Raw genomic sequence first — 27,959 nt, 5'->3', positions numbered from 1 at the left:
TATTTTATTACACCAGCTACAAAAGTTAACCTCTAATTCACAGGTCATTTGTGAGGGGGGAAGTGGCTTGGTTTCTTATCACAACATAATCCAGTCTGAACTAGCAGTAGAATACCAATATGGTCTTGGTATTTATATTTGGTACCAGAAAAACAGCATGCTGGATATGTTGAAACATTTTCATCACATCATCGATTTTCTAATCCATATCTATATATGGTTGTATTCACATTTCACACCATATTGGAGTATAGCAGCAGCAAATCTGTGCTCTTCTGCTTTGTTAATCAGTGGTGTTTCTGTCTCAGGTCCAGCAGACTCTGTCCATTTTGCAGCAGATGGCCACAGCGATGGGACCAGCTATAAAACAGTACATCAAAAGCCTGGGCTTCCCCATTTTTACTGTTCTGACAGACAGCAAGGTAATTATAATAACCAGGACAAATTCTGAATTTAAACATGTGCACTGAACAAAATTATAAACAATGCTTTTGTTTTGTTTCCATTTTTCATGAGCTTAACTCAAACAAGAATTTTCTATGTACATAAAAGGCCGTTTTCTTTCAAATACTTTTCACAGATTTGTCTAAATCTGTGTTAGTGAGCATTTTTTCCTTTTCCAAGATAATTCATCCACCAGTCACAGGTGTGGATATAGACACACTGATCCGACAGCATGATTATTGCACAAGTGTGCCTTGAACTGACCACAATAAAAGGTCACTCTAAAATGTGCAGTTTTCAAACTCAACTCAATGCTGCAGATGCTGAAAGTTTTGAGAGTGTGTAGGTGGCATGCTGACTGCAGAAATGTCCACCAGTGCTGGTGCTCCTGAATTGAATGTTCAGTTTCTTCCCCATAAATAGTCTGTAAAGAGTACATGCAACCGGCCTTGGAACTGCAGACCACAAAAACACACCAGCCCCGGATCTCCACATCCAGCATCTTCACCTCCAACATTATCTGAGAGCAGCCAGCCAGACAGCTGCCACACTAATGTGTTAACATAAAATAAATTTCTGCACAAACTGTCAATCCTCTGCATGCTCGTCTTCCTCATCAGGGTGGACTGCAGGTCGTCGTCAGCACAAGTGCTGCAAAGATTAGTTAATATAATCGTCAGTGTCTATTATTAAATTAATGGACTGCAAATTTCATTGCAGACTAATCATACATTTGTAGCAATACTGCATTACAGTGTTGGTGACGGAAACACAATGGGAGATGGGTAATGGACTCAACACATTACATATTTACTCACTCAATATGATTTATTTCCATGTTTAAAAAAAACAGCTGGACATTTAATTTCTTAAGTCTCATTATCTGCTGTTTATATTGTTTTATATATAGAGGACATAGCAGAAATAATCGTTCACTAATCAAAGGAATAAAATATAATTAGTCTACTACCAAAATAATTGTTTATTTGCAGCCCTAGTCATAATATCCCCCCCCCCCCTCACCTCCAACAAGACAGTTTGTTGTGGGGTAACAGCTGGTATGTTTTTTGACCATATTTTTTTGATATGATCATACTCATTACTAAGTATTAAATATGAAAAAAACCCTTTGTTCTGCAGAACACAGTCCGTGCAGCGGGATTGACTACGCTGAATGGTTGGGTGGAGCAGACCGGGATGAAGCTGTGGCTGGAGGGGGAGGAGTTGGCAGAGGAAATGAAGAAGGAGAATCCGTTTCTGAGACAAGAGGTGAGAATGGGTTTTTTGGGTTCTTTATAGGCCTGGCTCAGAAATTGATATTAAGATGGAATAAAAAGTAGTTTCTAAATTGGGAAAGGAAAAATAATATGCTAGATATGCTAATGAATTTTGTATTTGTTATATGAACATAAAATAGCATAGCTAAAAATACCCTTAAACATTTAACAGTTAATAAACTACTTACGAGACATATGATGTCATGTGTTTTTTTTTTTTTTTTTTTTTTTTTTTTTTTTTTTTTTTTTTTTTTTTTTGGGCGTCTTTTTTTCTTTCCTTTCCAATTTTACTGGTGAATAGCATACGTCACGTCCCTAAGATATTCACAAACTGTGTGTACTTTGTGCTGTACTCGCTTGTAAAATCGTTTTACTGAAAGACTAAATATAGAAAGGTCATCTTTCTTTCTTCTTTTTTTTTTCTTTGCAATTTTTAGGATTTACTGTGCTAAATATTTAATCTTTCTTTCCTGTGGTGTTTTCACACAGCTTTTGGGTTGGCTAGTGGTGAAGTTGCCAGCTCTGCGCTCTGTTCCCTCCGACCTGCTCCTGTGTCTTCCACACCTGTACTCCTGCCTGGAGGACCGTAATGCTGATGTAAGAAAAAAGGCCCAGGAAGCTCTGCCTGTCTTCATGATGCACCTCGGCTACGACAAGATGAACAAAGCTGCAGCCAAACTGAAGGTACTTTTCCAGACACTTTTGGGGTTGCAGTATTTTATATATCGCGAAAGATTTTTTCTTTTTTTTCTTTTGGTACGTTATTAATATGTGGCATCAAATATAGATATTTTTATTGAAGCATATGAGTTTAGGGTGTTTAGAGCACCTGTGTTTGATCGTAATGTAACTCCTCTGCTCTAAACGTCTCCTCAGCCGACGTCTAAAGATCAGGTGGTTGGTTTGTTGGAGAAAGCTCGAGCTTCAGTTCCGGCGAAGCCCTCGGCTCCAGCTAAAGAAGCCCCTTCTGCTGCAGCCAGCAGCACCAAACCTGCTTCAGCTCCTCCAGGTCTGTTTCCTTTGGCTTTTTCATGCTGTTTAAGTTGTGTAGATTCTGGATATGTGCAGATTTTAGAATACAGTCTGAATACAACCTTTATCTTCAGAAGCGTGGTGTGATTATTCATTTACCTGACAAAAATAATGTGCGTTGTTGCTTCTTTTGCATCTAGATCAGCACCTGATGAATTTTTAATTAACCTAACTTTTTTGATAAGTTGACTGCTAATTTATCAATTATTCCTGTATTTCCATTTCTGTTAAAGATCTAGTTCTGTTTTTGCTTTTATTATTGTATATATTGTTACCCAGAGATTTTTATTATAAATAAGAATCGTTAAAATATTTTAAAAAGCTGAAAAACCTGATTCTGTATATATTACTAAATTTTGCCAATTTAGTTGATTTAGCACTGGTTAGAGACTGTATGTTTCTCATTTATAGCTATACATATTTGTGTTTTAGCTCCAGTCAAAACTGCACCGGTCAGTGAACAGGTCCCTGCTGAAACGAAGAAATCCAAACCAGCCTCTGCTCCCAAAGCTAAGGTAGGCCAGAGGTCTAGCCACCATTAAGCCCCCTATTTCTCAGTGTATTCCTGTGTGTGGGTTCTTTATTTACTCAGTAATTTGTTGCTTTTTCTACGTTAGGTGTTTATCAGGTTTGGTTTTAAAGGCTAAATTTGTATTTCTTGTTTAACACTGAACTTTTGATTGGTTCCACATTAAAGTGTGAGGTTTGTTTGTGTAGACGTCTGCACATGACAGCAGCTCTAACTCGAGTCTGAACAGCAGTCTGGAGAAGGAAAACACTAGTTTCAGTGGTAAATCAAAAAGCCGCACCAAAGCAAAGACTGGCAAGCAGGTACTGAAGTGAACACGGTGTAAAAGAGCTCACTTAATTTGTGTTTGGGTTTGGAGTGTTCACTTTTGGTGGGGTCACTATTTTGGAGATTTTTCCTTTATTTATTTATTTTTTTTTTTTCACTGCGTCTTTTAAGTTTAAATTCCTAAAAGTAAATTACTGCACTGCAGAAAAATCCATTGGCAAAAGTTAGACAAGATGTGTCGGTTGATGCGCATACTTATGTTAAAGGTATATTCTTTAGGAATTGAGAGTAATCGTGTGATATAGCTACAGCAGTCTAATTTCAAAACAACACAGAGTAGTGCCCTGCCCATCCCTAATATTTAGGGATAAAAATACTGTAGCATATATGTATTTAAACCACAGCATGTCTCTTATTAGTACCCTGTTCACCCCTGCACTGCTTGACAGTTCTCTGCCCGTCCCCCAGGCTCCCGCGAAGAAGCCGTCCGCAAAAGCTGAAGACGATCGAACCGGACCCATCTTCACCCTGCTGCCCAACGGCAAGGAGCAGCGGATCAAAGAGGAGAAGAGTCTAAAGGTACGCTTCAGCGTTTACACAGGCTGCTAATCCTCGCACGTGACTGTTAAAGGAGGGCTGTAGAGTATGTGTTGTAATTGTGACCGGTTCGATGTGTGTGTTTTGGTAGGTGCTGAAGTGGAACTTCATAACCCCGAGGGAGGAGTACGTAGAGCAGCTGAAGGCTCAGATGACCCTGTGTGTGGCCAAATGGCTGATGGAGGACCTCTTCCACACAGACTTCCAGAAACACATCAAAGCCATTGGCTCCATGATGGAGGTGAGTTCAGATCTGAGTGTCTCTAGATTTGGGGCTAATTTTGTGTTTTGCTTATAGTGTAGATTCTGTTGAAATCTTGTTTAGGTGAGCATACTAGTTCAAAAAGGATACACAATGGATTATATTGTATTTATGTAAAACGATCACTTAATCAACTGACAGATTTTTATATTGTTTTATGTAATATTTTTGTAAAGAAGTAGAGGGCAGTAGGGCCCTAAATAACAACATTTTAGTGTGCATTTGTGATTCCACTATTCGTGGAGAGATAACACAAAACTTACCAAGACTTTGATTTTGTAGAAAATCAAATTAATGTTAAAACAAAAAATAACAGAAGCTATGAAACTTAAGTGCAGAATATTGAATTATTAATATAATGAATTATTATGAACTGCAATACATTTTTAAATATACATTAAATTGCAAAACAAATACAAACTAAATTGCTTGCAAGACTGCATACCACCATTAACGTTGTATGGGGAAAAATGGGGTATGATACAATATAGCACACCCTCGTTTTTGTGTTTTTAATAATGTTATGTTTAATGTTTTATATTTAGCACCTGGATGCTGAAGTTGAAGCCACAGTCGGCTGTCTGGACCTGATCCTGAAGTGGTTCACTCTGCGCTTTTTTGACACAAACACCAGTGTGCTGATGAAGGCTCTGGAGTACCTGAAGCTCCTTTTTATTGCCCTCAGTAACCAGGATTATCATCTTACCGAGCACGAGGCTTCCTCCTTCATCCCCTACCTCATCCTAAAGGTCAGTGTCTTTTTGTATCAGTCTGCTCGTAAAGACTGATACAAACCATATAAACCATCATAATGTAGGATACTGCTGTAAAATTCAGAAAACTTGAGAATTTTTATAGTACTATAAATACAATACTAGTGTCCCTTTTTGATTATTTAATGTGGGCAGTTTTAGTTTTTCTTATACAGTATTTACTCGTTTTCTACAGTTATTTTATCTACTTATTTGTTATTGGTGATTGTTGGTTCTATTTACTCTGCTTTAGCAATGCATTCATTTGTTCTGTGATGTAACTAAAGCACTTCCTGAATGTAGGGCAGCCTCATTCGTAAAACTACATATCCCATAATCCTGTGCTCTGCAGCAAGGCCTGTGTTTACACTGTGGCTGTGCTTGGCAGGCTAGCTGGTCTGTTAGTCATGGAGTCCTTTAGACAAATACTCTCTGCTTTTCTGAGTGTAAGATTAGAAATGTGTTTTGGGGGGCAGATTGTAAACTGGGACGTATGGAGAAACGGTGCTTTGTGGGTCAGATCACTGGTTTGGTCTGGGTGAGTATGAAATTGGTGTAGCAGGCTGTGCTACACTCAATGCTAAAGCCAGACTGTTTAAATAAGAGCTGTTTTGCTGTATGCTGTAATGAATTTCAGGGCATCTGCAGATTCTTAATATATGTTAGTTTTTTTTTTTATTCTTGAGTGGGCGTGTGGGGATGCCAATGATGCATTGTTTACTAAATATTCCTAATGTAAAGGGTCCTAAAACGTCTTGCCATATTATTCACACTAAGGTGCAAATAAATTTCCCAAAAATCCTCAGTGCTCCTTCTAATACGGTGTGCCTTAATGTATGAATTTTACCAGTCAGGTTGTAAGGAGCAGTAAAGCCACTCCACTAAAGTTTCAGTTTAGTTATTTAGCAAAATTAGCATTAACTGCTAACCGTGCAAGGCATTAGCTCTTTGGTCATCCAGAAGTAAGTATTTGCAACCAGCTGCTAACCCCGCTAGCACTGCTGGAGCAGCATTAGTCAGCTAACCACGCAAGACGCTAGCTCTTTCACTGTTCAGAGTATATCGGACTGTAGCCTACTCCTAGTTACTAGTGTCGCACAAAATGCGCCTTATAAAATATATGCATTCCAGAGCCTTAAGGATGGGGTGACTACTAATAGCTAATACTATTCTACTGTATATGTATGTGCTCACTCACTCGTTATCTATACGTCCATGCTGTAAACACTACGTTATTTTTGATAAATTGATTTATCCAGATCTTTTTCAACTGATTCTGATACTTTGAAAATTACATAATCGACCTGATTTCCAATCTCCTAATCAGATCGTGGACTAGTCAGTGTGTTGCTGAGTCCTGCACTGCCCCTAGTGGATTTATGTACACTTTTTTTTTTTTTTTTTTTTTCTCGCTAAAAGGCAAAACCAGTGCACCAAACAAATTCATGAAAGACAAGGGAGCCATCATATGTATGCGAATGCGTAGTTAACAGCAAGTATATTTCTACACTAAGAATTATTTAAGATCTGTAGCAATTATCTGGGTAATCAGGTTAAACTGAACTTGAACAGCCGTTTAGCTCAAACATAAGAAGTATATTTGATAGTCAGATCAGATCTCGTTCTCACCACAAACCACCCTGGAGCGACCGCCTCCTCTTGTCAGTCTCATGGTTGTTTTGGTCCAAACCAGAATGCAATTAACTGTTTTCATACCTGCCAAAACTAACCGCACAAAAAGCAAAAAACGCCCAGAGTTTGTTTTAACAGTGCTTGTGTCTTTCACACCTGTTGTGTAGGACTGATGATCAGTGAGGTTAGTTTTTTGTGTTATGCTGTTTGTTACTGTGTGGGGAAAGTAATGCTGAATGTGTGTTGCTTGCTTGTTTGTAGGTGGGGGAACCGAAGGATGTTGTGCGTAAGGATGTACGCAGCATCATCAGCCTGTTGCGGAGGGTTTATCCCGCCAGCAGAGTGTTCCCGTTTCTCATGGACGGCACCAAGTCCAAGAACTCCAAGCAGAGAGCTGGTGAGTTGGTGCCTACCCCCACACTGCATTAATACTAGAGATTGACCGATCAGTGTTTTTTGGGGCTGTTTTTGATCACTGTCTTTTAGCTCGATTGCCAATCTTGGGCATGGCCAAATGCTTCATAGATGCCAGGCAAACTAGATACAGCTCTGCCTAATCATGGCCAGGTTTTTTATGGCAGGAACAGGTATTCTAACATCAGCTGCCTCACTGCCTGTTTTCTGGAGTCATTGTACTGTTTAAAATGGCCTGAATTTATTTGAAATACTAGTTAATGTAATAACGAGACTCTATATTTTCAGCACAATATTTTTGAATGGGATTACTTTTGCCTTTAGAGAGTTACACATGGAGTAGTAGGGCTGGTGGAAAAATGTATCTCAATATTGTTTTTCATATCTGCCAACATTAACATGCATCACATATAAATAAAATTAAAGGTATTTTTAACAACGAGACAATTAGTGAGTATCAATTTCTGTCTTATTTCATTTTCTGTCAGAAGGTAACTTAAAGTAGTGCATAATTTGCTCTGTTTTACAATTCATTTGTTGTGTATATTGAAGAAGATAATGAAGAGACAGATGTGGGAGGAATTTTGCATTATAAAGTAAATTGGCCACCGGTGTGCAATTTTTGGTGTTTTTGTGCTCAGCCTTGCTGTAGCTCTGATCCTCGAATTAGACATATGTATGATAATTCTGTGATTTGTCTCTCCTCATGCAGAATGTCTGGAGGAGCTCGGCTGCCTCGTGGGTTTGTGTGGAATGTCTGTTTTCCAGCAGACAGCTACCAAGGCCCTGCGGGAGATTGCAGTTCATATCGGTGACCGGGACACCGCTGTACGCAACGCTGCTCTCAATGCTGTCGTGATGGCCTATAACGTCTGTGGAGAGCAGGTCTACAAACTCATAGGACAGGTACAGCACTGATCAATTAATTACAATATCTCTATCAGCCAGTGAAAAAAAGCAGTGTTGGCCGATTGAGATGGCTGCTGTATTGTGAATCATCTTTTGCGATTGTCATGGTATAACACTGTAGCGCTCTCTGGACAAAAATTGACTGTGTATTGGCCAAAACTGTGTATTGAGATATTAATAGTTACAGAGCTTACAATACAGTATAAACAATATACTGCAATGTCTATGATTGCAACATACTGTTAATCTAATTTTAAGAAAATATTGTTGAAACACAATGAGATTTGAAACAGTTTTTATGCAGTCATAGAGGGATCTGAAGACAACTGACACCTGATTTAAAATGTAAAAATTGGTGTCGGACAAAGATTTTGTTTAATTATTGTATTTTAATTACTTTGCATGTAATTGTTTTGCAGTTAAATTGCAAAACCCATTATCCAAAATAACTGTTTTCTTACACCCCTATTCAAATTGCTGCGAAATGTCTCAACCTTTTCCCTTATTTAGAGCATATGTTCATTATGTGGATCACTTATTTTTCAGTTTAGATTTTAGGCTCTTTATTTCATGGAATCTCTGTTCTGATCCATATTTCATGGATAAATTATATGGTTCACATGTTGCTCTTTATATTCTTTTGTTAGAGACCCACCTTACTGTGTGTAGGACCCAGCACTGCATGGTTTGATGCTTCGTGGTTCTTGGTGTGTGTGTTTTTCTGTTCTCTGAAGCTGTCAGAAAAAGACATGAGCATGCTGGAGGAGAGGATCAAGCGTTCTGCGAAGAAGCCTTCAACTGCTGCGGCCAGCAAACCTCCGGAGGAGAAGGTGGCCGGATCAGCCAATGCCAGCATGCTGCGGAAACCTAGCTCCAATGAGGCACCGCTCAAACTGAGGTACCACTTCTGTTGCATCAGATCAGTTATTTTTATTTTGTGTATCTGCATGTGTTTGGAGCTAACAACTAGGGTTGGGCGGTATGACGGTATTTCGGTATACCACGGTATTTAAATATGGTGACGGTATTGTAAAATAGTGATGTATATTAACCAAAAACGGGACATTTAAGACATTCTGCGCAAACACAATGAAAGAGCAGTGGGAGAGGTAAGCAGTTGGAGCTCCCTGATTGGTTATGGGGTGGGGATTCTCCTCTGCTCTCCTCTTACTCTTAATTTCAGTTAAGGAGAACTTTCACTTTCAGTTTTCGTTATTTTGTTCGTTTTTGTTAACAATAATACTTGGTTACTTAGCTATATGGTGATTGTCATGCCATTGCTTTATATAAAATAAAAATAGTATTAACAAAACAGAGGACTACATCACAGGCTATTTCCTGGGGCCCACCCAGCCCGAGGAAAGTTATGGGAAATCTCGGGTCTGGTGCGGGCAGAGAAATAGAAGTCAAAGTATCCTGCCATTTAAAAGAATGGAAAATTAAATTAATAACAATAATAATATAGTTCTGCATAGTAGAGTTTAGATTGACTGCCCAAACCCCTGTCTGCTTTTTGGGCTGGCGAGAATTCTTATCTCTTTCCTGGCGCGCTGTCGGGTTCGGCTGAAGAAAATAGTCTGTGATGTGACGTAGAACCCCCCCGGTAATACCATATACCGCCAAACCCTACGAACAACTCATGATTTGTGACCCGATGGTGCTGATCTGTTGTGTTAAACAGTACTAGGATTTAATGACACTGAGAAATATGCATAATTTTGCTGTACAGCACTAAGAAGAGTAACATAATAAATAAAATAAAGTTTAAGGCTGTCCTAAAACTAGCATTTCTTAAATTTGTCTAATAGCCTTCATTTGTCTTAATGTCTTAAACCCTACAATGTGTTTTCTGCCTGTTAGAAACTTTGGTTTTATTTTTGTTCTACATGTTATCATTTCCTTATTTGATCTGCAAATAATCCTTTTGGTTTAATGGCAGAACAAAGTGGAGCCAACTGCATTGTTTACAGCTCTAAGGCAGTATTTATAGCTATATTAACTTACTTTTAGTCAGAGTAGGCTGTATTGTAGACTGTTTCCATTGGCGAATCTGTTATTTAAAGCCTATTTTTATTGTATGAAGTAGGGGTGGGCGATATGGCTCTGAAATAATATCACGATATTTCAGGGTATTTTTGCGGTTACGATATACCTGGCGATATAGGAAAACAAAAAAAATAATTTATTAATTTCAGGAATAAAGAGTAAAACAGAATAATCATAATGTGGCTAAATAAATAATATAGCATAAAATAATAATGCACCAAATTATATTGCAGAATATTTAGTGCATGCATATAAACTGCAAACTAAAACAATTATACAATAAATACACCTAAAGCTTCACAGTAAATAATAGACTACTTTTAAGACAGAACATCTCTATCACGATATGTTTTTTTTAATATCATGATATTTCTGTGTCACGATATATTGTATACGATACAATATTGCCCACCCCTAGTATGAAGGTACATTTATTGTGGAAGTGGTATTGATTTAATGAGTGGTATTATTAGGTCTTGCAGAACCCTGTATGAATCTGATTACTCATGCTGTTGTTTTTTGGTCTCAGTGAGATCCGTAGTCAAAAGGCAGCGGAGCAGCAACCGCCACAGCCGAGCTCAACTGTGCCCCGAGAGTTCCAGCTGGACCCAAATTTCATTGTGGATCTGCCCGAGACGATCATGCCTGACCTCCTGGTCGTGGAGTCTGTGGAGACGGCAGAGGCGACTCCGCTTGATGTACCAGAGTTCAAGTTCAGGTGCTCTGAGGCTGTATTTTAAACTCAGGTTACCTGAGTTTGTACTAAAACTTGCAGCACTGCTCTGAATGCAGAATGCTTTATGGCTGTTTTATTTTATTTTTTTAGGTTACCGTCCATCTCCAGCAGCTGCAGCGCCCGTGAAGATTCCTCAAGCATCAATCTGGTCATCTCCCAGGTTGCCAGCTCGGATGCTAAAATCAGCGTTCAGGGGCTAGCGAAGGTAAGAGCTGCTCAAGGATGGAAACTGACTAATCTGGTTTGCCTTTCCTGTTTCTGAGTTTGTTTGTTTTTTGTTTTTTTTTTTTGGTCTCCATTTTAAAATCTCAATTTGTACTGCATTTTACTTTTATTGCAGTTCGGTGAGTTTGAAACTACTGAAAGGTTTTAAAATGTTGAAATAACGAGGCTGTCCTACATCTCCTTCTTATCCAACTGTTTGTACAATATGTGGAAATCTCAGTAATTTTGCTGACCTGAGTACTTCCCATTATGTTTATCAAACAAGCCTTTAACCTGAGAGCCAGTTTATTGGCTCAATTTTATTGTGCTCTATAAGGGGTATAATTGCACTATTTTACTATTTTTAATATATCAACTAAATTATTTATTACTTTCTGGGACTGTAAACTGTGTAAACATTTGACATTAGTACTGATAATCCCATGGCTATACAGCTGGGGTGATGAGGCAGTCCTGTTCGGTGGGGGATCCCGCAGTGTTGGGACCCTCACTCAGAATCCTGATGACTCTCACAGGGGCCATCTGACCAGCATTTTTTAAGTCATGGTGTGAACTTTACAGTAGTAGTTTGGTGGAAAATGAATTTTCAGCACAGAAGCAAAACTTTTTTTAGTATGTATTTTAGTTGATACAAAGTGAGTCTGCCTTTCCTGCTGATTCTTGCAATGCGATATTTGTCTCTATATTAGAGGTGTGGTCTACTCCATTGTAAAGCACTTAATAATTTGCTGCATCTTTTGCCTTTCACTCTGTGTGTAGATTGGGAAGGTCTTGCAGGAGGAGAGCAAGTGGAGTCTGTTTCTGGGTCACGTGGACGAGTTCATCGTTGCAGCACTCATGCAGCTCCGTCTGCTGGCCAGCAAGCGCCTGGCGGACGAGAGGACTGAGAGACAGCAGCAGGTCGACAAGCTCTACAGCTTGGTCATAAACACCCTCAACTCGGTGAGAATTTCTCTGCAATTTTTTTAAGCTTTTCCTGTAAGGCTTGGTGCTGTGTAGCTGGGGTGATGAGGCAGTCCTGTTTGGTGGGGGATCCCGCAGTGTTGGGACCCTCACTCAGAATCCTGACGACTCACAGGGGCCATCTGACCAGCACTGCACTAAAGGAGTTTTCATACTTGTTCCGCATAAATGAATTCACACCCAGGACTAGATTTGGTCGAGTGATTCTGCCGATTTCTGCTTTTAATATTATTATGGTATATAAACACTAGAGCAGGGGTGTCCAAACTTTTTTTTGTTGGGGGCCAGAAGGAGAAATATATTTGAAGTCACGGGCCACAGACTCTATAATAAAACAAATAATGAAATAAACCACTTTAAAAAATTTTTTCCTGATTTTCATTTACACACCATTTTACTTGACTTACTGTCTTTCTCTTTGACAGTGTTGTGTAAACTAAGATTTTTCAAATTGAGGTTTAATTTCATGTCTCGTAATATTAAACGCCTTAATTACGGCAACTTTTAGACTCTTTGCCCCATTTTTCTGCGCTAGAAATGCGCTCTCTGCTTTTAGACTCTTTGGCCCGTATCTGACACCTAGAGTTCAAACTTTAAATCTCACATTATAAAAACCTGCTTAACAGCGGGCCAACTTTCATTCTATTTCTAAAATACCTCGCGGGCCGCTCCAAAAAAGGAAACTGTCCGCAAAATGGCCCGCGGGCCGTAGTTTGGACACCCCTGCACTAGAGCAATGAAGAAGCTTTTTGGAATGCTTAGCATTTTAACATGCAGGAGCTCCTCCAAACCAGCAGCTGTCCTGATATAAGATGGCCAGTGTTTAATTATTCCAGTATTCTCTGAAATACTGAAAGAGCAAAGTGATGGTGCTAGTGATAGTATTATAGTTCCCTCAGTGTCCTGTCAGTGTCTTCTTTCATGTTGTGGTTCTGTGTGTTTGTGTAGCTGGTTATGGTGGGAAAGCTGGCTCAGGAAGCCTCTCCAGGTGTGCTGAAGGATCTTGTGTATGCCCTGCTGTCTCTGATTTTGGACCCTCAGCACCAGGACAGTTCAAAGGAGTCTCCGCTCATTCGCTCCATTAACGTCGTGCTTTTAGCGCTGTGCAAAAACGCGGACCCAACCAACACCCTGAGGTATGCAAATGAGTTTTTACAGGCATGATCAGTTCACTGCAGCAGGTGTTTCTCTAATCCTGGTCTGTCCAGAACCCCATGACATTAGAGTATTATTCATAATTTAGTGAGTGAAGGAAAACTTCCTCAGAGCTGGAGGTGGAAGGTACCATCAAGGCTAATCTTTATTTACATACTTGTACATGAGTTTTTAAAAGTCATTGTACTTCCAAACAATGTTAGTCTTTGAAAATAAAAACATGGCATCCCTGATAAACATGGAGCATACTATCCCTGTCAAATTAACATAAATAATAAATAATACATATCTATATACCACAAAAATGAAATCGCAGTTATTGAAACAGTTCTTATGGCGATAAATATCGATATCGAATTATTGTCCAGACCTACATGTCTAATATATTCAGGGGAATAGCCACAGCAGCAGTGGAAGTGGAAATATCCTAGTTAGAGTTCAGAGAGCAGGTATATAGTAGGGTTTATAAGTCTGGAGACCTTCTTGATCAGTCAGTCACCTTTACATTTAGCTTTACAAATGTTTAGATTACAAATGTTTTAGATTAAAACAATATTTACTTTTTTTTTTTTTTGGCGTTTTATTTTTATATTGTTTCTATTGTACATTTTAGGTAAATCGATGCATATCTAAGTCTTTAGGTCCCAAGTTTAATTTACAGAAAACATCATTTTTTTTTCCTTCCTCCCCATTTAGTAACTTATGGTATTTTCCTTTTGCAGTGCTCTACTGATGCTGTTGCAGGAGGCCTGTACCTCCACTGCTTGTTCTTCTGAGTTCTCAGAAATGGTTATGAAGGTAAGGCCTTCTGCCCTGCCTACCTTTTGTCTAGTCTTGTGTGCTTGGATTAAATGAGCTTAAAGATTTAGTTTCTAATGATTTTTATCCCTTTCAGTGTCACTGGCGTATGATCAGGCTTCTTCCGGAGAAGATTGAGGCTCTGTATTTGGACAAGATTCTTCTGGATATCCACAACTTTATGAAGCTCATCCCTAAAGAGATCCTCAAACAGAAGTCTAACGCCATGGCCCAGCGCACCGTTAAAACCCTGCTGCACACGCTCTACAGGCTCGTCGGGCCAAAGGTACAGAAACTGGGCCAAAATACTAAACCATAACTTCATCTGTTAGAGTTTAAGAGAAGCAACAAGAAGCCGTGGGGGCTTTTATTTGCTGATTTTTAAAAAGTTTGCTTGTTTTTTACTCTTAGTAAAAAAATGTTTACTTACTTTACGTTTTCTTGGTTTATTCTTACAGATTATGGATCATTTAAGTCTTATTGAAAACCGCAGTGAGTCTGAGGTTGAGGCTCATCTGAGACGTGCCATGAACTCCGCATCTTCCCAAACGGTACACCATCACTCTTCAGTGGGAAACCTTTTTATAATTGTTTTTATTTATTTTTCGGACTATAAGGTGCACTATTAATAAACTTTTTATTTTCTGGTCTATTTTCATACATAAAGTGCACTGGATTACGGCCAAAGAGCTAGTGTCTAGTGTGGTTAGCGGCTAATGCTAATATTGCTCCAGCATCAGTGCTGGAGAACTAAAACTCCTGTATAACTCTGTACTTCAGTGGAGTAGCTTTACTGCTCCTTAATACCTGACTGATAGAATTTATTCATAAGGAGCATTAGATTATAAGATGCACTGATGATTTTGGGGAAAATTTAAGGATTTTAAATGCACCTATTATAGTGCGAAAAATACGATAATCTAAAAACACAAACTGTCTTACACTGTGTCGAGACTTCTTGATGAATGGACCGATAGAAATTTTGTTTTTACATTGACTTTCATTGAAAGTTAGTACTGTTTTCTTTCCTGTAAAGTTGCTGTTTTATAGATGCATGTGTTTATTTGCTTAGTGTAATTTGTAAATTTTAATAAGTACCATGAATAAAACAAATCCACCTCCTAAGATGTAGAGTTGCAGGAGAAATCTACTCCAATGCCGGAGGCTATTTTAATTTGTACCATTCAAACTGTTCTGGAGGCTAATTACATAATTATATAACTAAAAACGGTCCTTGTCTTTTCCAGTCAAAGGATTCAGAGAACATCAGTAAATCTAAGATCCAGCCCCCTGCGGGTAGGTCCCTGTATCAGTCCTGTTTACTGGCCTTTATATAGATTCATTGTAATTTACTGAAGTTATCATTATTATTATTATTATTTTTAAAATATTGTATTTTGTAAGTTGCAGACCCTGTCCGGATTTCCTCAAAGCCTGCGAGCAGTTCGAGCAGCAGTGAGAGCCTTAACCCGGCTCATTATGAGGAAAGGCTGAGGGCTCTGAGGCAGCTCTACGGATTAGGCAACAACTCACAGGTACGTCTGTTTCTAAAGATGCCTCAGCACACTTATTGGTTTCTTCTGCTCAGTAGACCTATCAGGATGCTTGCTCTGTCGCTTGCTCTGTAGTAGTGCTGGATGATATGGCCAAAATGTATATCGCGATATATTTTCCTTAATTTTGTTCGATTTGATATGATTTCTATATAGATATAAATACTTTGAATGCCTCAAAAAACTGCTTAGAATCCTTGCAATGGAAATCTGCACCTACTACTGTCTAAACATTTTATGGTTTTGAAGCCTCCTCTCTCAAAAATTAACTTTAAATTACAACAATCAGAGCTTCTTATTCGTTTGTGAACAAATTTAACAGATTAAAACAAAAGTGCTTCAACCAGGATAAAAAAAATGCCTTTATATACATCAAATAAACAAAACTATAGGTTTTATCATCTATAAATAGCTTACTTACAACATAAGCTTAAAGTGCTTGAGCCAGAATAAGGAGAATATTGTATGTAGTGAAAATGCTTGAGGTGGTGGAACAGATTAGATGTTTTAACGCTGCTAGACGGCGTCACTCTCCGGCACAATTTGCAGCAAGCTGAAGCCTTAAGCTTATCAGACCTTCGAAAGCCGGACCATAGACCACAAGTAGTGTTATTTTGTTGGGGTTCCGTGTCTAAGAGGTTCAATCCTATGAAAAAAAAAAAAAAATGATTGGGCTTTTTAAAAACTGGCCTCTTAGGGGTGAGCGATATGGCTCTAAAATATCACAATATTTCAGGGTATTTTTGTGATAACTATATACTTGGCGATATAGGAAAATTAAAATAATTAATTAATTTCAGGAATATAGTGTAAGAGTATAACAGCATAATCATAATGTGGCAAAATAAATAATACAGCATAAAATAATATAATGCAGCAAATAATATTGCAGAATATTTAGTGCATGCAAATAAACTGCAAACTAAAACATATACAATAAATACACCTAAATATATAATAAATACACCTAAATATATATTAAATACACCTAAAGCTTCACAGTAAATAATAGACTACTTTTAAGACAGAATAGCCCTATTATCACGATATGGATTTTTAATATCATGATATTTCTGTGTCACGATATATTGTATACGATATATTGCCCATCCCTAGCCTCTATTACATTTTGAGGTAAATAAATGTTCAGAACCCTGTACGTTTTAGTTTGTGTACATTTTACTCCTCAATATCACTCGATCCTCTGAATTTTGAGATCGTTTAAAGTTAGTAATTAGAAAAATTGTCAGTTAAGCATTAGATTAAAGCAGTCACAGCACAGTGGCGGGGAATGGCAGTGGACACTATTCTGCAGTACACCAGTGAAGGCATTGCATTTTGGATTATTATTATTATTATTATTATTATTCACAGATTATCTACCAAGGTGGTATGGAGCTACTTTGAGCCTGGAAAACCATGTAGAAAGCGGTTTATTGGGGCAAAATGTCCTGAAGCAGTCGTTATTTAGAGTGCTGGGCAAAAAAATGTTTTACACTGGAGTTATCCTTTAGGAGAGTGCTAATTCGAGTTGGCTATTAGGATGTTTTTGAGGAATGAGTTTACAAATCTGCTTATGAACTGGTGTATACCTTTTATTTATTTATTTATTTTTATATATATATATATATATTGCAGTAATAACTGGCTTCACTGTTTTACCCTGATATAAAAATAGCACGCATATTGTGCATTCATTCCTCTGAACATTCCTGTGCAGGGCAGGAAAGTTGTAATGTGTTGGTTATTTTACTAATGCATTCAAAATTAGATATTTCTAACATACTTTAATTATGAACCATTTTAATCCTCTTCATGAATCTTTTACCATAACATTGTGATGATTGTAATCTTTTCTGAAATGATTATCATGTGTGAGGATCTCTTAATGTTGCAAACCTAATGTCACTATAACACCATCCACCTGAGGGTGAATTTTCTGGATCAGAGGGGAAAACTGTAACTTCACTTTTCGATTTCTTCCAGTCTGTAAGTGTGGAGAAGTCCAGCGTCCCTGCAGTGAGCTCCAAACCCGCCGTCTCGACCATGGACATGCTGCAGTCTCAGCTCGCCCAGCTCCGCGAGTCCCGCGAGCAACAGGGCAGCCAGAACACTCGCCCGCGCAGTCCGGCCCGCGCTGCGGGACCACCTCCAGACCTCAACGAGTTCAAAGCTAGACTAGAAATGATCAAGGCCAACTTGCGCTGACTGTCAACAGGTTCTAAACGTTCTGCTTCTTCTGCACCTTCATAATAAATTCTGTCAAAGCCTCGCCTAATGCACTCAGCCTACCTCTTATACAGCATTTCTGTTTGTCCTTGTCTTGTTTTTCTTTGTGTAATTTTTTTGTATATTTGTGTTTTATTACTTGAAATGTTTTAATCAAGGTATCTTAATGCCACGGCTTTCAAACATGTATGCATATTAACTGAGAAATGCAATGTGAATAAATAAATGAATTACAAAATGCTTTCCTGCTTTTGTTTTTCTGAAGAAAGAATGAGGTTTCTCTGCTTCAGCCTCCTTCACACAAGTTTAATCTCAAACGTCCATAAGAACGAATGTGCTAATTTCAGAGAGAGATGGCACTTTCATTCACAATTGAAACTAAAGAACATGGAAAATGTGAGGAAGCAATAGAAATTAGTTAGAAGTTAGAACTCCATGTTTATTTCTATTTTAAATGGCAAAAGTTAGTGTTGCCAAACACTGACTGTAAATGATGAGAGCATTTTGGAGATGAGAGCAGTTAGTGTTGCCCGAGTCAGCTGCTTCGGTAAGCCTTAGCCAATCCCTAGTTACAGCTGTACCCCAAACCCTATCCCCACTGTAGACCTAATCCTAGCTGCTTCATTAGGGCTATCCCTAGTTGGTTTTTAGGGTTAGGGTTAGATGACACCTCCAGGTGGCCTACGGAGTGTTGAGTCACAAAAGCCAACGTATGCCAGACTCCTTCCCCCGGAGCCCAGAGGTCTAAAATCGCAGTATGTTGTCCAACTGGCATCTCTGGGCCCACCTACTGAGTTTCATGCATGAGAGACCTCCGTAGGCCAAACTCCGTCCCCCGACCTCCGAGAGGTCTGACGTTGCAGGCAGTTGTCAATGAGGCATCTCCAGGGTCGCCTGCAGAGTTTCTAGCCACAGAAGTCAACGTAGGCCAAACTCCTCTTCTCGACCTCTGGGAGGTCTGAAATCACAGTATGTTGTCCAACTGGCATCTTTGGGTTTGGACTGCGGAGTTTCGTGCCACAGAAGTCAACGTAGACCAAACTCCTTCCCCTGACCACCCAGAGGTCTGACATCGCAGTATGTTATCCAACTGGCATGTCTGGTGTACACTGCTGAGTTTCGTGTTTCAGAAACCTCCGTAGGCCAAATTCTGTCCCATAACCTTTGAGAGGTCCAATGTCGCAAGCAGAGGTCAATGAGGCACCTGCAGGGTTGTATCGCAGTATTTGATCCAACTGGCATCTGTGTGGTTTCCTGTGGAGTTTCATGTCACAGAAGCAAATGTAGGCCAATCTCCATCCCCCGACCACCCAGAGCTCCGAAATGGCAGGAGCTGGTTCAACTGGAACCTGCAACATCCACTGCTGAGTTTCGTGTCACAAAACCCACCGTAGGACAAACTCCGTCTTCTGACTACCCAGAGGTCCGAAGTCGCAGTATGGTGTCCATCTGGCACCTCTGGTCGCCTGATGAGTTTCGTGCCACAGTAGCCGCTGTAGGCCAAACTCCATCCCCTGACCACCCACACGCCTGAAATCGCAATCTTTGGTCCAACTGGAATCTGCGACATCCACTGATGAGTTTCGTGTCACAGAAGCCACCGTAGGCGAAACTCCCTCCCCTGACCACCCAGAGCTCTGATGTTGCAGGCCGTGGTCCAACTGACAACTGCGAGGTCCACTGCTGAGTTTCTTTTGACAGAAGCCACCGTAGGCCAAACTCTGTCATCTCACCACCAAGAGCTCCAAAATCGCAGGAGGTGGTACTTGTGACATCCATTGCTGAGTTTCGCGCCACTGTAGACCAAACACCTGTCCCGGCCACCCACAGGTCTGAAATTGCAATCTTTGGTCCAATGTCCACTGCTGAGTTTCATGTCAAAGAAGCCACCCTAGGCCAAACTCCTTCCCCCGACCTACCTGAGCTCCGATGTTGCAGGCCTTGGTCTAACTGGTACCTTCAATGTCCACTGCTGAGTTTCGTGTTACAGAAGCCACCGTAGGTCAAACCCCGTCCCCCGACATCCTACAAGTATGAAATCTATATATACTTTTTTTTTTTTTTACCTACAGTAGTCCATTTTGGGTGTATAGAGTTGCACATATTAAAGCATTGGTCCTTGTGCAACTGGATCAAATACTGTCCACCATTTTATATATATATATATATATATATATATATATATATTATATATTTATATATATATATACACGTGTGTGTATATATATATATATAAATATATATATATATATATATATATATATATATATATATATACGTGTATGTATATATATAAATATATAATATATATATATATATGTATGCATTATATATATATATATATATATATATATATATAATGTGGCGGTCTTGTTTGATCATTTGTATGTGAGCAAACAGACAAATAAACACAGACGATATCATGATTATCAAACTTATTGACATCATGTCCATTTATTGTATTTGAGTAGATAATTTAATTGTTGTGACAGGCCTAATTGGGACATATATGTACATGGATTTTGTCTTTTTTTTAAATCACTTAAACATGGTAAGAAAATGACTAGAAAAACAACAAAACTGTTTAAAACTACATGCCCAAAATACAACCATAGCCTTTCTTTTTTTATATATATATAATTTTTATGATATACTCATACTATAACTTTGAATAGTTGATGCATGCTTGTGCTGAAAGCTCTGCATCTTTTTTTTTATTTCAGCCATTTCACATGTTCTGCAAATAAATGCTCTAAATGATATTTTTATTTAGAACTTGGAAGAAATGTTTTCTGTAGTTTATAAAATAAAAATGTTCATTTTACTCAAACATAAACCTATAAATAGCAGCATCAGACAAACTTATCCAGAAACTGAAGTGCTGTCTTCATTTTTCCAGAGCTATACATGGAAATTTTAACACATTCATTTATTTGACCCATTTTGTTCTGCAGTATTTCAGCTCTTTCTTTAGTTTTATTAGTTTTTAGCCTTTTTTAGTATTTATCAGTGTAAGCAGAATATTCCCGCAGTGATTATGTATTCTTTTAAATTTTATCTTTACATATATTTTTAAATGTTTCAGTGCTATGAAGGAATAAATGCTATTAATTTTCATGAATCTCAACAAAATGTGGAATTATGATTAATATATATATTATAAATTATATATATTTATATACTGTTAAATTGTTTAGTAGTACCGTAAATACTTATTATTTATTAATATATATTTTAAAAACATTTATAAATCTTATTTATTTATAAAAAAAAACTGTAAACTATTTTTTTATATATATATTTAGCTACACACGCTCACACGCGCGCACACGTACGCCTCTCCTCCGTTAACACGCCTCGGTCCCTGTTCACGTGCTGCTCGCGCCTCGCGTCACACGAACGCGAGTTCCACGCGAAGAAAGCTCGGGGTGCGCGAGACAGGAGCGAGCGGGAGGCGCGCGAGGCAGGGCGGGACGGATCGCGGCGGTGTAGGATGTGAAAGCTCGGTTCCGCTCAGAAACCCGCTCAGCAAACCCAAACCTCAGCCCGGAGCAGCGCGAGACGAGCTCAAACCGAACCCGCGCGGACAGGAATGGACATAAAGGACCAGAGCGCGCAGATGGAGCCTCTGCTTCCGCCGGTAAGAACCCGTCCGAACCGGCCCGCGATACAGAACCGGAGCAGAACCCGGACTGTGGTTCTACTGTAGAGGCTAATGATGACTGATGATGATGATGATGATGAAGGTGGTGGTGGTGATGATGAAGGTGGTGGTGGTGATGGTGGTGATGATGAAGGTGATGGTCGAGTGGTTGAAGAGCACTCCCCCCTCCCTCTCTCCACCCCCTCCAACAATAGAGCTTTAAATTATTCATAACCTTTATTACTACCGACTGGCCGTAAGGCGCGCGCTGCACGGCGTCGTTTGCGCAGTGTTGTGGTTGTTATGGCCGCGGCTCTGTTTTCTGATCAAAGCGATTGATCAGGGAAGATCAGAGATGGGGGAACTGTGAGGAGATGCAGCGCTACAGTAAACGGCAGCTCGTGCGGTCTTAAGTAGGGGTTCGGGAATCACCTCATCTGCTCGAGAAGAGACAGTAGCTGCTCATCCTCTCCTTTGTTTGAAGCTCAGTCATGTCCGCTCGAGCCTGGCGTCACTCACTCATTCATTCACTCACTTACTTACTCTTTCAGTGGGTATGAGTGAAGGGCTGGACAATACTAATTTCATAGACGATAAATAATAAATAATTTAATAGCGTAGCCAAGCAATTACACACTTTTAAAGGCAAACAAATTTTAATAAATTGTAGTATATTCATATTTTTTAATTAACCTACAGCAGTTCATTATTGTGTGTATGGAGTTAAAGATATGAACATAATGCATTGGTCCTTTTGCAACCTAATTGAAATACTGTTCACTCTTTATGTAAGCAAACAAAATACAAATGAACACAGTGGATGATATCACGATTACCAAACTTCATGTCAAATTCATGTCATGCCATTTATTGTATTTAAGTAGATCATGTAATTATCTGACAGACCTAATTAAGACATATGAGGATAAATGTAATTATAAAACAACAGCTCTCCTAACATTTAGGGATATGTTTAATAGTGAAAGTAAGAGCAGTTCCTCGAGATATTACAAAACTGATGAACCCTGTTTCTAATGGAACTCGGGCCCTGTGAAATCCTTTTTTTGGCAAATTCTGTTTAATATTTTTGGGGGTTTTATAGCTCTTTTGTCACATTTCTGATTTTTTAAAACTTAATTAAATTAACTTAATTAAACAAAGAATAACAATTGGCAACTTGAGTTGAAATGAGTAATAACTGGAATTCCCTCACTCACTCACTCACCCATCCACTCACTCATCCACACACTCACCCACTCACTCACTTACTGACCCACTCACTCACCCACCCACTCACACACCCATCCACTCACTCACCCACTCACTTACTCATCCACACACTCACTCACTCATCCACTCACCCACTCACTCACTCACTCATCCACACACTCACCCACTCACTCACTTACTTACCCACTCACTCACTGACCCACTCACTTACTCACTCACCCACACACTCACTCACCCACTTACTCACCGACCCACCCACTCACTCACTTACACACTCACTCACTCACACACTCACTCACTCATCCACACACTCACTTACTCACTCACCCATCCACTCACCCACTTACTCACCGACCCACTCACTCACTCACTCACACACTCACTCATCCACACACTCACTCACTTACTTACCCACTCACTCACTGACCCACTCACTCACTTACTCACCCACACACTCACTCACCCACTTACTCACCGACCCACTCACTCACTCACTCACTCACACACTCACTCATCCACACACTCACTCACTTACACACTTACTCACTCACTCATTCACTCAATCACACACTCACTCATCCACACACTCATCCACACACTTACCCATTCACTCACTCACTCACCCACACACTCACTCACTTACTGACCCACTCACACACTCTCTTACTCATCCACTCACTCACTTACTCACTCACTTACCCACTCACACACTCTCTCACTCATCCACTCACCCACTCACTCATATTTTCTGTTTCTGGGATTTAAGGTGAGGCTTTGGGTCCCTTAAATGGGGAATAGAGCATTAAGAGGCTTCATGCAACATTAAGACAATTTAAGGGAACAATAAAGGAGTTTTGACGATTCCTCTTTAAAAAAAAAACCTTTAGATAACACTTCTTTAGATTACATTTTCCCCTGCAACTCACTTATGTTTTTTTAATTTGATAACGATACTATTAACAGGAAAACATATGCCTCAGGCCCTTTAATATAATATAATTAAAGTACTAATTTACCACAGGTCTTTTATTATTTTATGGTCATCACACTTCTTATCTTTTAAACCATAAATGTGAAAGCAATATTAGATTATATACAGACTGCAGTGGGCTGGTGTAGATGCCCAGCATTAACCAGCTACTTTCACTTTATACTCTCACTATAATAAATAATAATAATAGTAGAGCTGTCTCAAAAGTAACAATATGGTAAAGGTCCTGAAATCAGTTGGTTTTCTGTATTTGCTGATGCTCTTGTTTGCAGTGATGCTGCATAAATGCTGCATAGAATGTAGATTTAGTAATCAAGCCCAGAAAATTAGGTAACCTTGCATATTTTTTCGGACTTGGTAAAGTTTGACGTTTGAGTACAAATGCCCAAGGACACTTTTTAGACATTATGCAATTGGAACATCTACGTACTTGATGGCTTGACGGCTCGCCTCCTCCAATACATGTGAGAGTCACGTAAGACCCTGCATCTTTTACAACTGCAACCAGCGTAGCATCACTGCGCAGCCAATCCGCTCGGAGGAAAGCACCGGATCCCCAGCTCTGATACAACGAACACCTGTGCCAGCCAGCATCACAATGGAAGAACAGACGGAAGAGAGTGCCAACTACCCACCTAGAGAGAGGCCAACTCTCTCTAAAACGTTGGAAACACAGTTGGAAGATCACGACTATGTGCCAGTTTAAGAGCCCATTGGAGCCATTTCTCCATTATCCCTGCAGCCGAGAGCTGGTGAGGCTGTACTCAGAACTGTTATTGCAGTAATGAAGAGGCTGTTAGATGCCTGCTGTAAGAAATGAAATTGTGAGCAAAGAAGCACAGTGGGGAAGAGTTTACTTTGTGTAACATCTATACACGGAAAATTACACCCCAGAGTATGAATGAACACATTAGTTAATCATTAGCGCTGTATTCCCACTGATATACAGTATCTGTCTTCATTTATTTAAATGAGTTACTCTAATCTGATCTAACAAATTAGAATCACATGCTGGTCACACTGAGTCACACTGAGATCTGAGTTTTAAACTAGTTTTCAGTATAGATATCAGACATTATTGGTACAGCTGTTTTTTTTAATTGGCAGTAACCAACCTGAGTAAAGATGATAAAAACATGTCTAATCTAAGAGAGTGAAGTTTTATCTTATTGCTTAACTGTTAACTGACTAACCGCTAGGGTAAAAACACAACCCAGACCCGTGTTACAGCTAAATTGTGATCTCACGGTCCAGTTTACGCCCAAAGAGCAATTGTTAAGATAGATAAATATAAAGATAAAATAAAACAGAAATATAGAATAAAATAGATAAAAATAAATACACAAAAATAAGGAGAGTAAGCAGGTACTGTAGCAGTCCAGAGTGCAAGTTTTGCTATAGCAGCATGATAGTTTGAATTAAGAACATTAACAAGACAGTGTTAAGTGTCTCAGTGCAGGTAAAGGGACAGTAATTGTCCCTTTGTAAAGTGTCAGTGCAGTGTGTCGTTTAGGAGAAGTTTAAGAGTCTTACAGCTTCTGGAAAGAAGCTGTTTCTCAGTCTGCTTGTTTTGCACTTGATACTCCGCAGCCTCCGGCCTGAGGGGGGCGGGACAGGAAGTGAGTGTCCTGGGTGGGTGGGATCCTTCCTGATTCAGGTGGCCCTTTTCCTGCATCTGGAGGTGTAGATGTCCGTGGTTCTGGGAAGGCTCTGTGCAGCTTCACCACTCTCTGCAGAGCTTTCCTGTCTGCAGCGGAGCAGCTTCCATGCCACACGTTGATGCTGGAGCACCCAACGCTCTCCACCACACATCTGTAGAAGGAGGTGAGGACTGCACTTCTGAGTCCAGCTCGTCTCAGCCTCCTGAGGAAGTAGAGCCGCTGATGTGCCTTCCTGACCTTTAGAAGAAAAAGCTTCACATCTGAGCACACAGTCTTGAATTAAGAGTGTTTTGAGACTCATCTTGCACATTCTTATGTCCAGGTTTAGTGGGGTTTGCCTTTCAGAGCTCACTGCTAAAATAAAAAAAAACCCTGTGTTTTATCCTACCAGTTTTCAGAGTACGTCTCAAAGTCATCCTAAATGCACATGAATTAATGAGCTATTTTGGCACAGAGACACCAATATGGGACATCAGACAGATCATCGTATTTAGGAAATACAGTTACATTTTTTAAGTTAAGTCAAGAGTGAAGTCAAGATGCTTTTATTGTCATTACATCTGAGTACAGGTACACAGTGTAGTGAAATTACGTTCCTCTGGATCCATGGTGCAACATGTTCAGCTCTGTCTCTGTGTGTTGAGGAGTCTGACTGCCTGGTGGATGAAGCTGTTGCAGAGTCTTGTAGTGGAGGCTCAGATGCTCCTGTATCTTCTGCCGGACGGTATCAGAGCGAAGAATCCGTGTGAGGGATTGGGTGGGGTCATCCATAATGCGGGTGGCTTTGCGTATGCAGCGTGTGGTGTAGATCTCGGTGATGGAGGGAAGAGAGACTCCGATGATCTTCTCGGCTGTCCTCACTATCCGCTGTAGGGTCTTGCGGTCTGAAGTGTTGCAGTTAATACAGTGTGTTGTTAATACAGCTGAATACAGTATTACCGTCTATTACCACTATCACTTAATGCTTCTGTATTCTAAATATAGTACAAAAATACTAATGCGTGTACTCATACTCGGTTGGAAATAATGGGATCTGTTAATCCCTATAGTAGTATTTCCTTTACCTGATGTATGATGTATTATTTTGCTGTGTGTGTTCAGTCCATTCCTGTGCAGTAGGGGGGCGTGTCTCTGTTGAGAGGTGAGGTGAGTTACAGTGTTGTTTGCCTGTTTCTGAACTCTCTGCTGATTGGCTGCTGACTCCTGCTTCCCCTGTGGTTGGTTTTAGCACTCGGAGTCCTGGCTGCGCTCTGAATGCCAGAGGGCAGTTCCTGATCATTGGAATCCAGTGTGTGTTCAGCAGCAGCAGATCATGTCCTGAATTCTGAGTGATCTTGTCCTTAGAGTGTGTGCGCGTGTGTATTAGAGCGTACGTGTGTGTGTGTAAGTGTGTGTATAAGCAGTGTCAGGCAGAGTGTGTAATCGCTCTTATCTTTTCAGTAATACATTGTTTTAATGTCCTGTAACCGGGCTCTGACCTCTGGGCTCGGATGGTTTGCTGACTCACAGTATTGATTTATTTGCTTGATTTGGGCCGCGGTCGGTCCCGCCTGACTAATGGCTTCAGTGCTCAACTCGTCAAAAGGTTCAAAAATCGAACATTCCTAAAAACTGCACTGTATATACTGTATATCTGCTGAGTTGTATGATTGTACTAATTATTACATGGTAATGTGTTATCAATTAAAACTGACATCTTAGTCGTTGTATCATCTGACCAATAAACCAGAAGCTTTTTTGTTTGTCTGTTTGATCAGCTGCAAACTTTAGTTATAATTTGGCTCAACTGCAAACATTTTTACTGGTGTTCCTCAGTTTATGGCAGGCTTTGGTGGTTATTGGAAGGTTCCTGACTTCCTGAGGGGCAGTTTGGGTTACCACTGCATGTATGGTCTATTAATTACCTCTTGTATGTATGTTCATACAGTATATGTTTAGTTATGTTAGTTTAGGAAATTACTGACAGCCCAGTATAGGGGTGAGCGATATGGCTCTAAAATAATATCGCAATATTTCAGGGTATTTTTGCGATATCAGGGGATAACTTGGCGATATAGGAAAACAGTAAAATAATTAATCAATTTCAGGAATATAGTATAATAGTATAACAGCATTATCACAATGTGGCAAAACAAATAATATAGCATAAAATAATATAATGCAGCAAAAATATTGCAGAATATTTAGTGCAATATTTAGTGCATGCATATCACGATATTTCTGTGTCACGATATATTGTACACTATATAATATTGTCCACCCCTAGTCCAGTATAGTTTGTCACAATATGCATTTTTAGATGTTGCAACAAACAATATTGTTGTAATTATTTATGACCATTTTATGCATTTCATGTCATTTATGATTGAATAATGATGCAGTTATACCCTTTATAAGAGTATTATTAGACACTGGAATTAGAAAACAAAATATCTAAATATTCTAAATAGAAACACTGTTTTTAATCAAAGTAACCAAACAGCTTATTCATGTTACTAGGTTCTTTTCATTAATTAAACACAATAGGTGATACTAAGATTCACAAAAATGAAGTCAGGTCCATTAATGTAAGGATTAGACCTTTTTACTATAAGCTATACTATATTTTCCATTT

At 39.4% G+C, this 27,959-nt stretch overlaps 2 protein-coding genes and 1 long non-coding RNA gene across 7 annotated transcripts in view; 2 read left to right on the top strand and 1 right to left on the bottom strand.

The window, feature by feature from the left end:
- The window catches only part of LOC103035371 (cytoskeleton-associated protein 5-A), a 35,145-nt gene extending 17,085 nt beyond the window's left edge, over positions 1-18,060 (top strand). For 2 of the 5 annotated variants that reach the window (XM_049465637.1, XM_049465636.1), the window contains exons 23-44: positions 309-422; positions 1,585-1,713; positions 2,211-2,405; positions 2,598-2,730; positions 3,186-3,268; positions 3,471-3,584; positions 4,018-4,128; positions 4,238-4,387; positions 4,954-5,157; positions 7,054-7,189; positions 7,919-8,112; positions 8,850-9,013; positions 10,691-10,879; positions 10,988-11,102; positions 11,882-12,064; positions 13,034-13,221; positions 13,963-14,038; positions 14,136-14,324; positions 14,497-14,589; positions 15,286-15,334; positions 15,443-15,573; positions 17,578-18,060. In XM_049465637.1, the coding sequence (XP_049321594.1) occupies positions 309-422; positions 1,585-1,713; positions 2,211-2,405; positions 2,598-2,730; positions 3,186-3,268; positions 3,471-3,584; positions 4,018-4,128; positions 4,238-4,387; positions 4,954-5,157; positions 7,054-7,189; positions 7,919-8,112; positions 8,850-9,013; positions 10,691-10,879; positions 10,988-11,102; positions 11,882-12,064; positions 13,034-13,221; positions 13,963-14,038; positions 14,136-14,324; positions 14,497-14,589; positions 15,286-15,334; positions 15,443-15,573; positions 17,578-17,799 (3,162 nt within the window). In that variant the 3' untranslated portion in view covers positions 17,800-18,060. The remainder of the gene's footprint in view (positions 1-308; positions 423-1,584; positions 1,714-2,210; positions 2,406-2,597; positions 2,731-3,185; positions 3,269-3,470; positions 3,585-4,017; positions 4,129-4,237; positions 4,388-4,953; positions 5,158-7,053; positions 7,190-7,918; positions 8,113-8,849; positions 9,014-10,690; positions 10,880-10,987; positions 11,103-11,881; positions 12,065-13,033; positions 13,222-13,962; positions 14,039-14,135; positions 14,325-14,496; positions 14,590-15,285; positions 15,335-15,442; positions 15,574-17,577) is intronic. The other 3 variants (XM_049465638.1, XM_049465640.1, XM_049465639.1) reach the window with 3 other exon arrangements.
- LOC125782217 (uncharacterized) overlaps positions 1-27,959 on the bottom strand; it is a 530,592-nt gene that overhangs the window by 446,655 nt on the left and 55,978 nt on the right. The window lies entirely within an intron of this gene.
- Positions 21,205-27,959, top strand: part of LOC103033693 (sodium-driven chloride bicarbonate exchanger) — a 54,899-nt gene continuing 48,144 nt past the window's right edge. The window contains exon 1 of the mRNA XM_022662913.2: positions 21,205-21,460. Within this exon, the coding sequence (XP_022518634.1) occupies positions 21,413-21,460 (48 nt within the window). The 5' untranslated portion in view covers positions 21,205-21,412. The remainder of the gene's footprint in view (positions 21,461-27,959) is intronic.

The sequence above is a fragment of the Astyanax mexicanus genome, chromosome 16 (assembly GCF_023375975.1).
Source record: "Astyanax mexicanus isolate ESR-SI-001 chromosome 16, AstMex3_surface, whole genome shotgun sequence".
NCBI classification, from domain to species: Eukaryota; Metazoa; Chordata; class Actinopteri; order Characiformes; family Acestrorhamphidae; genus Astyanax; species Astyanax mexicanus.
This window is presented reverse-complemented; position numbering and strand designations above follow the sequence as displayed.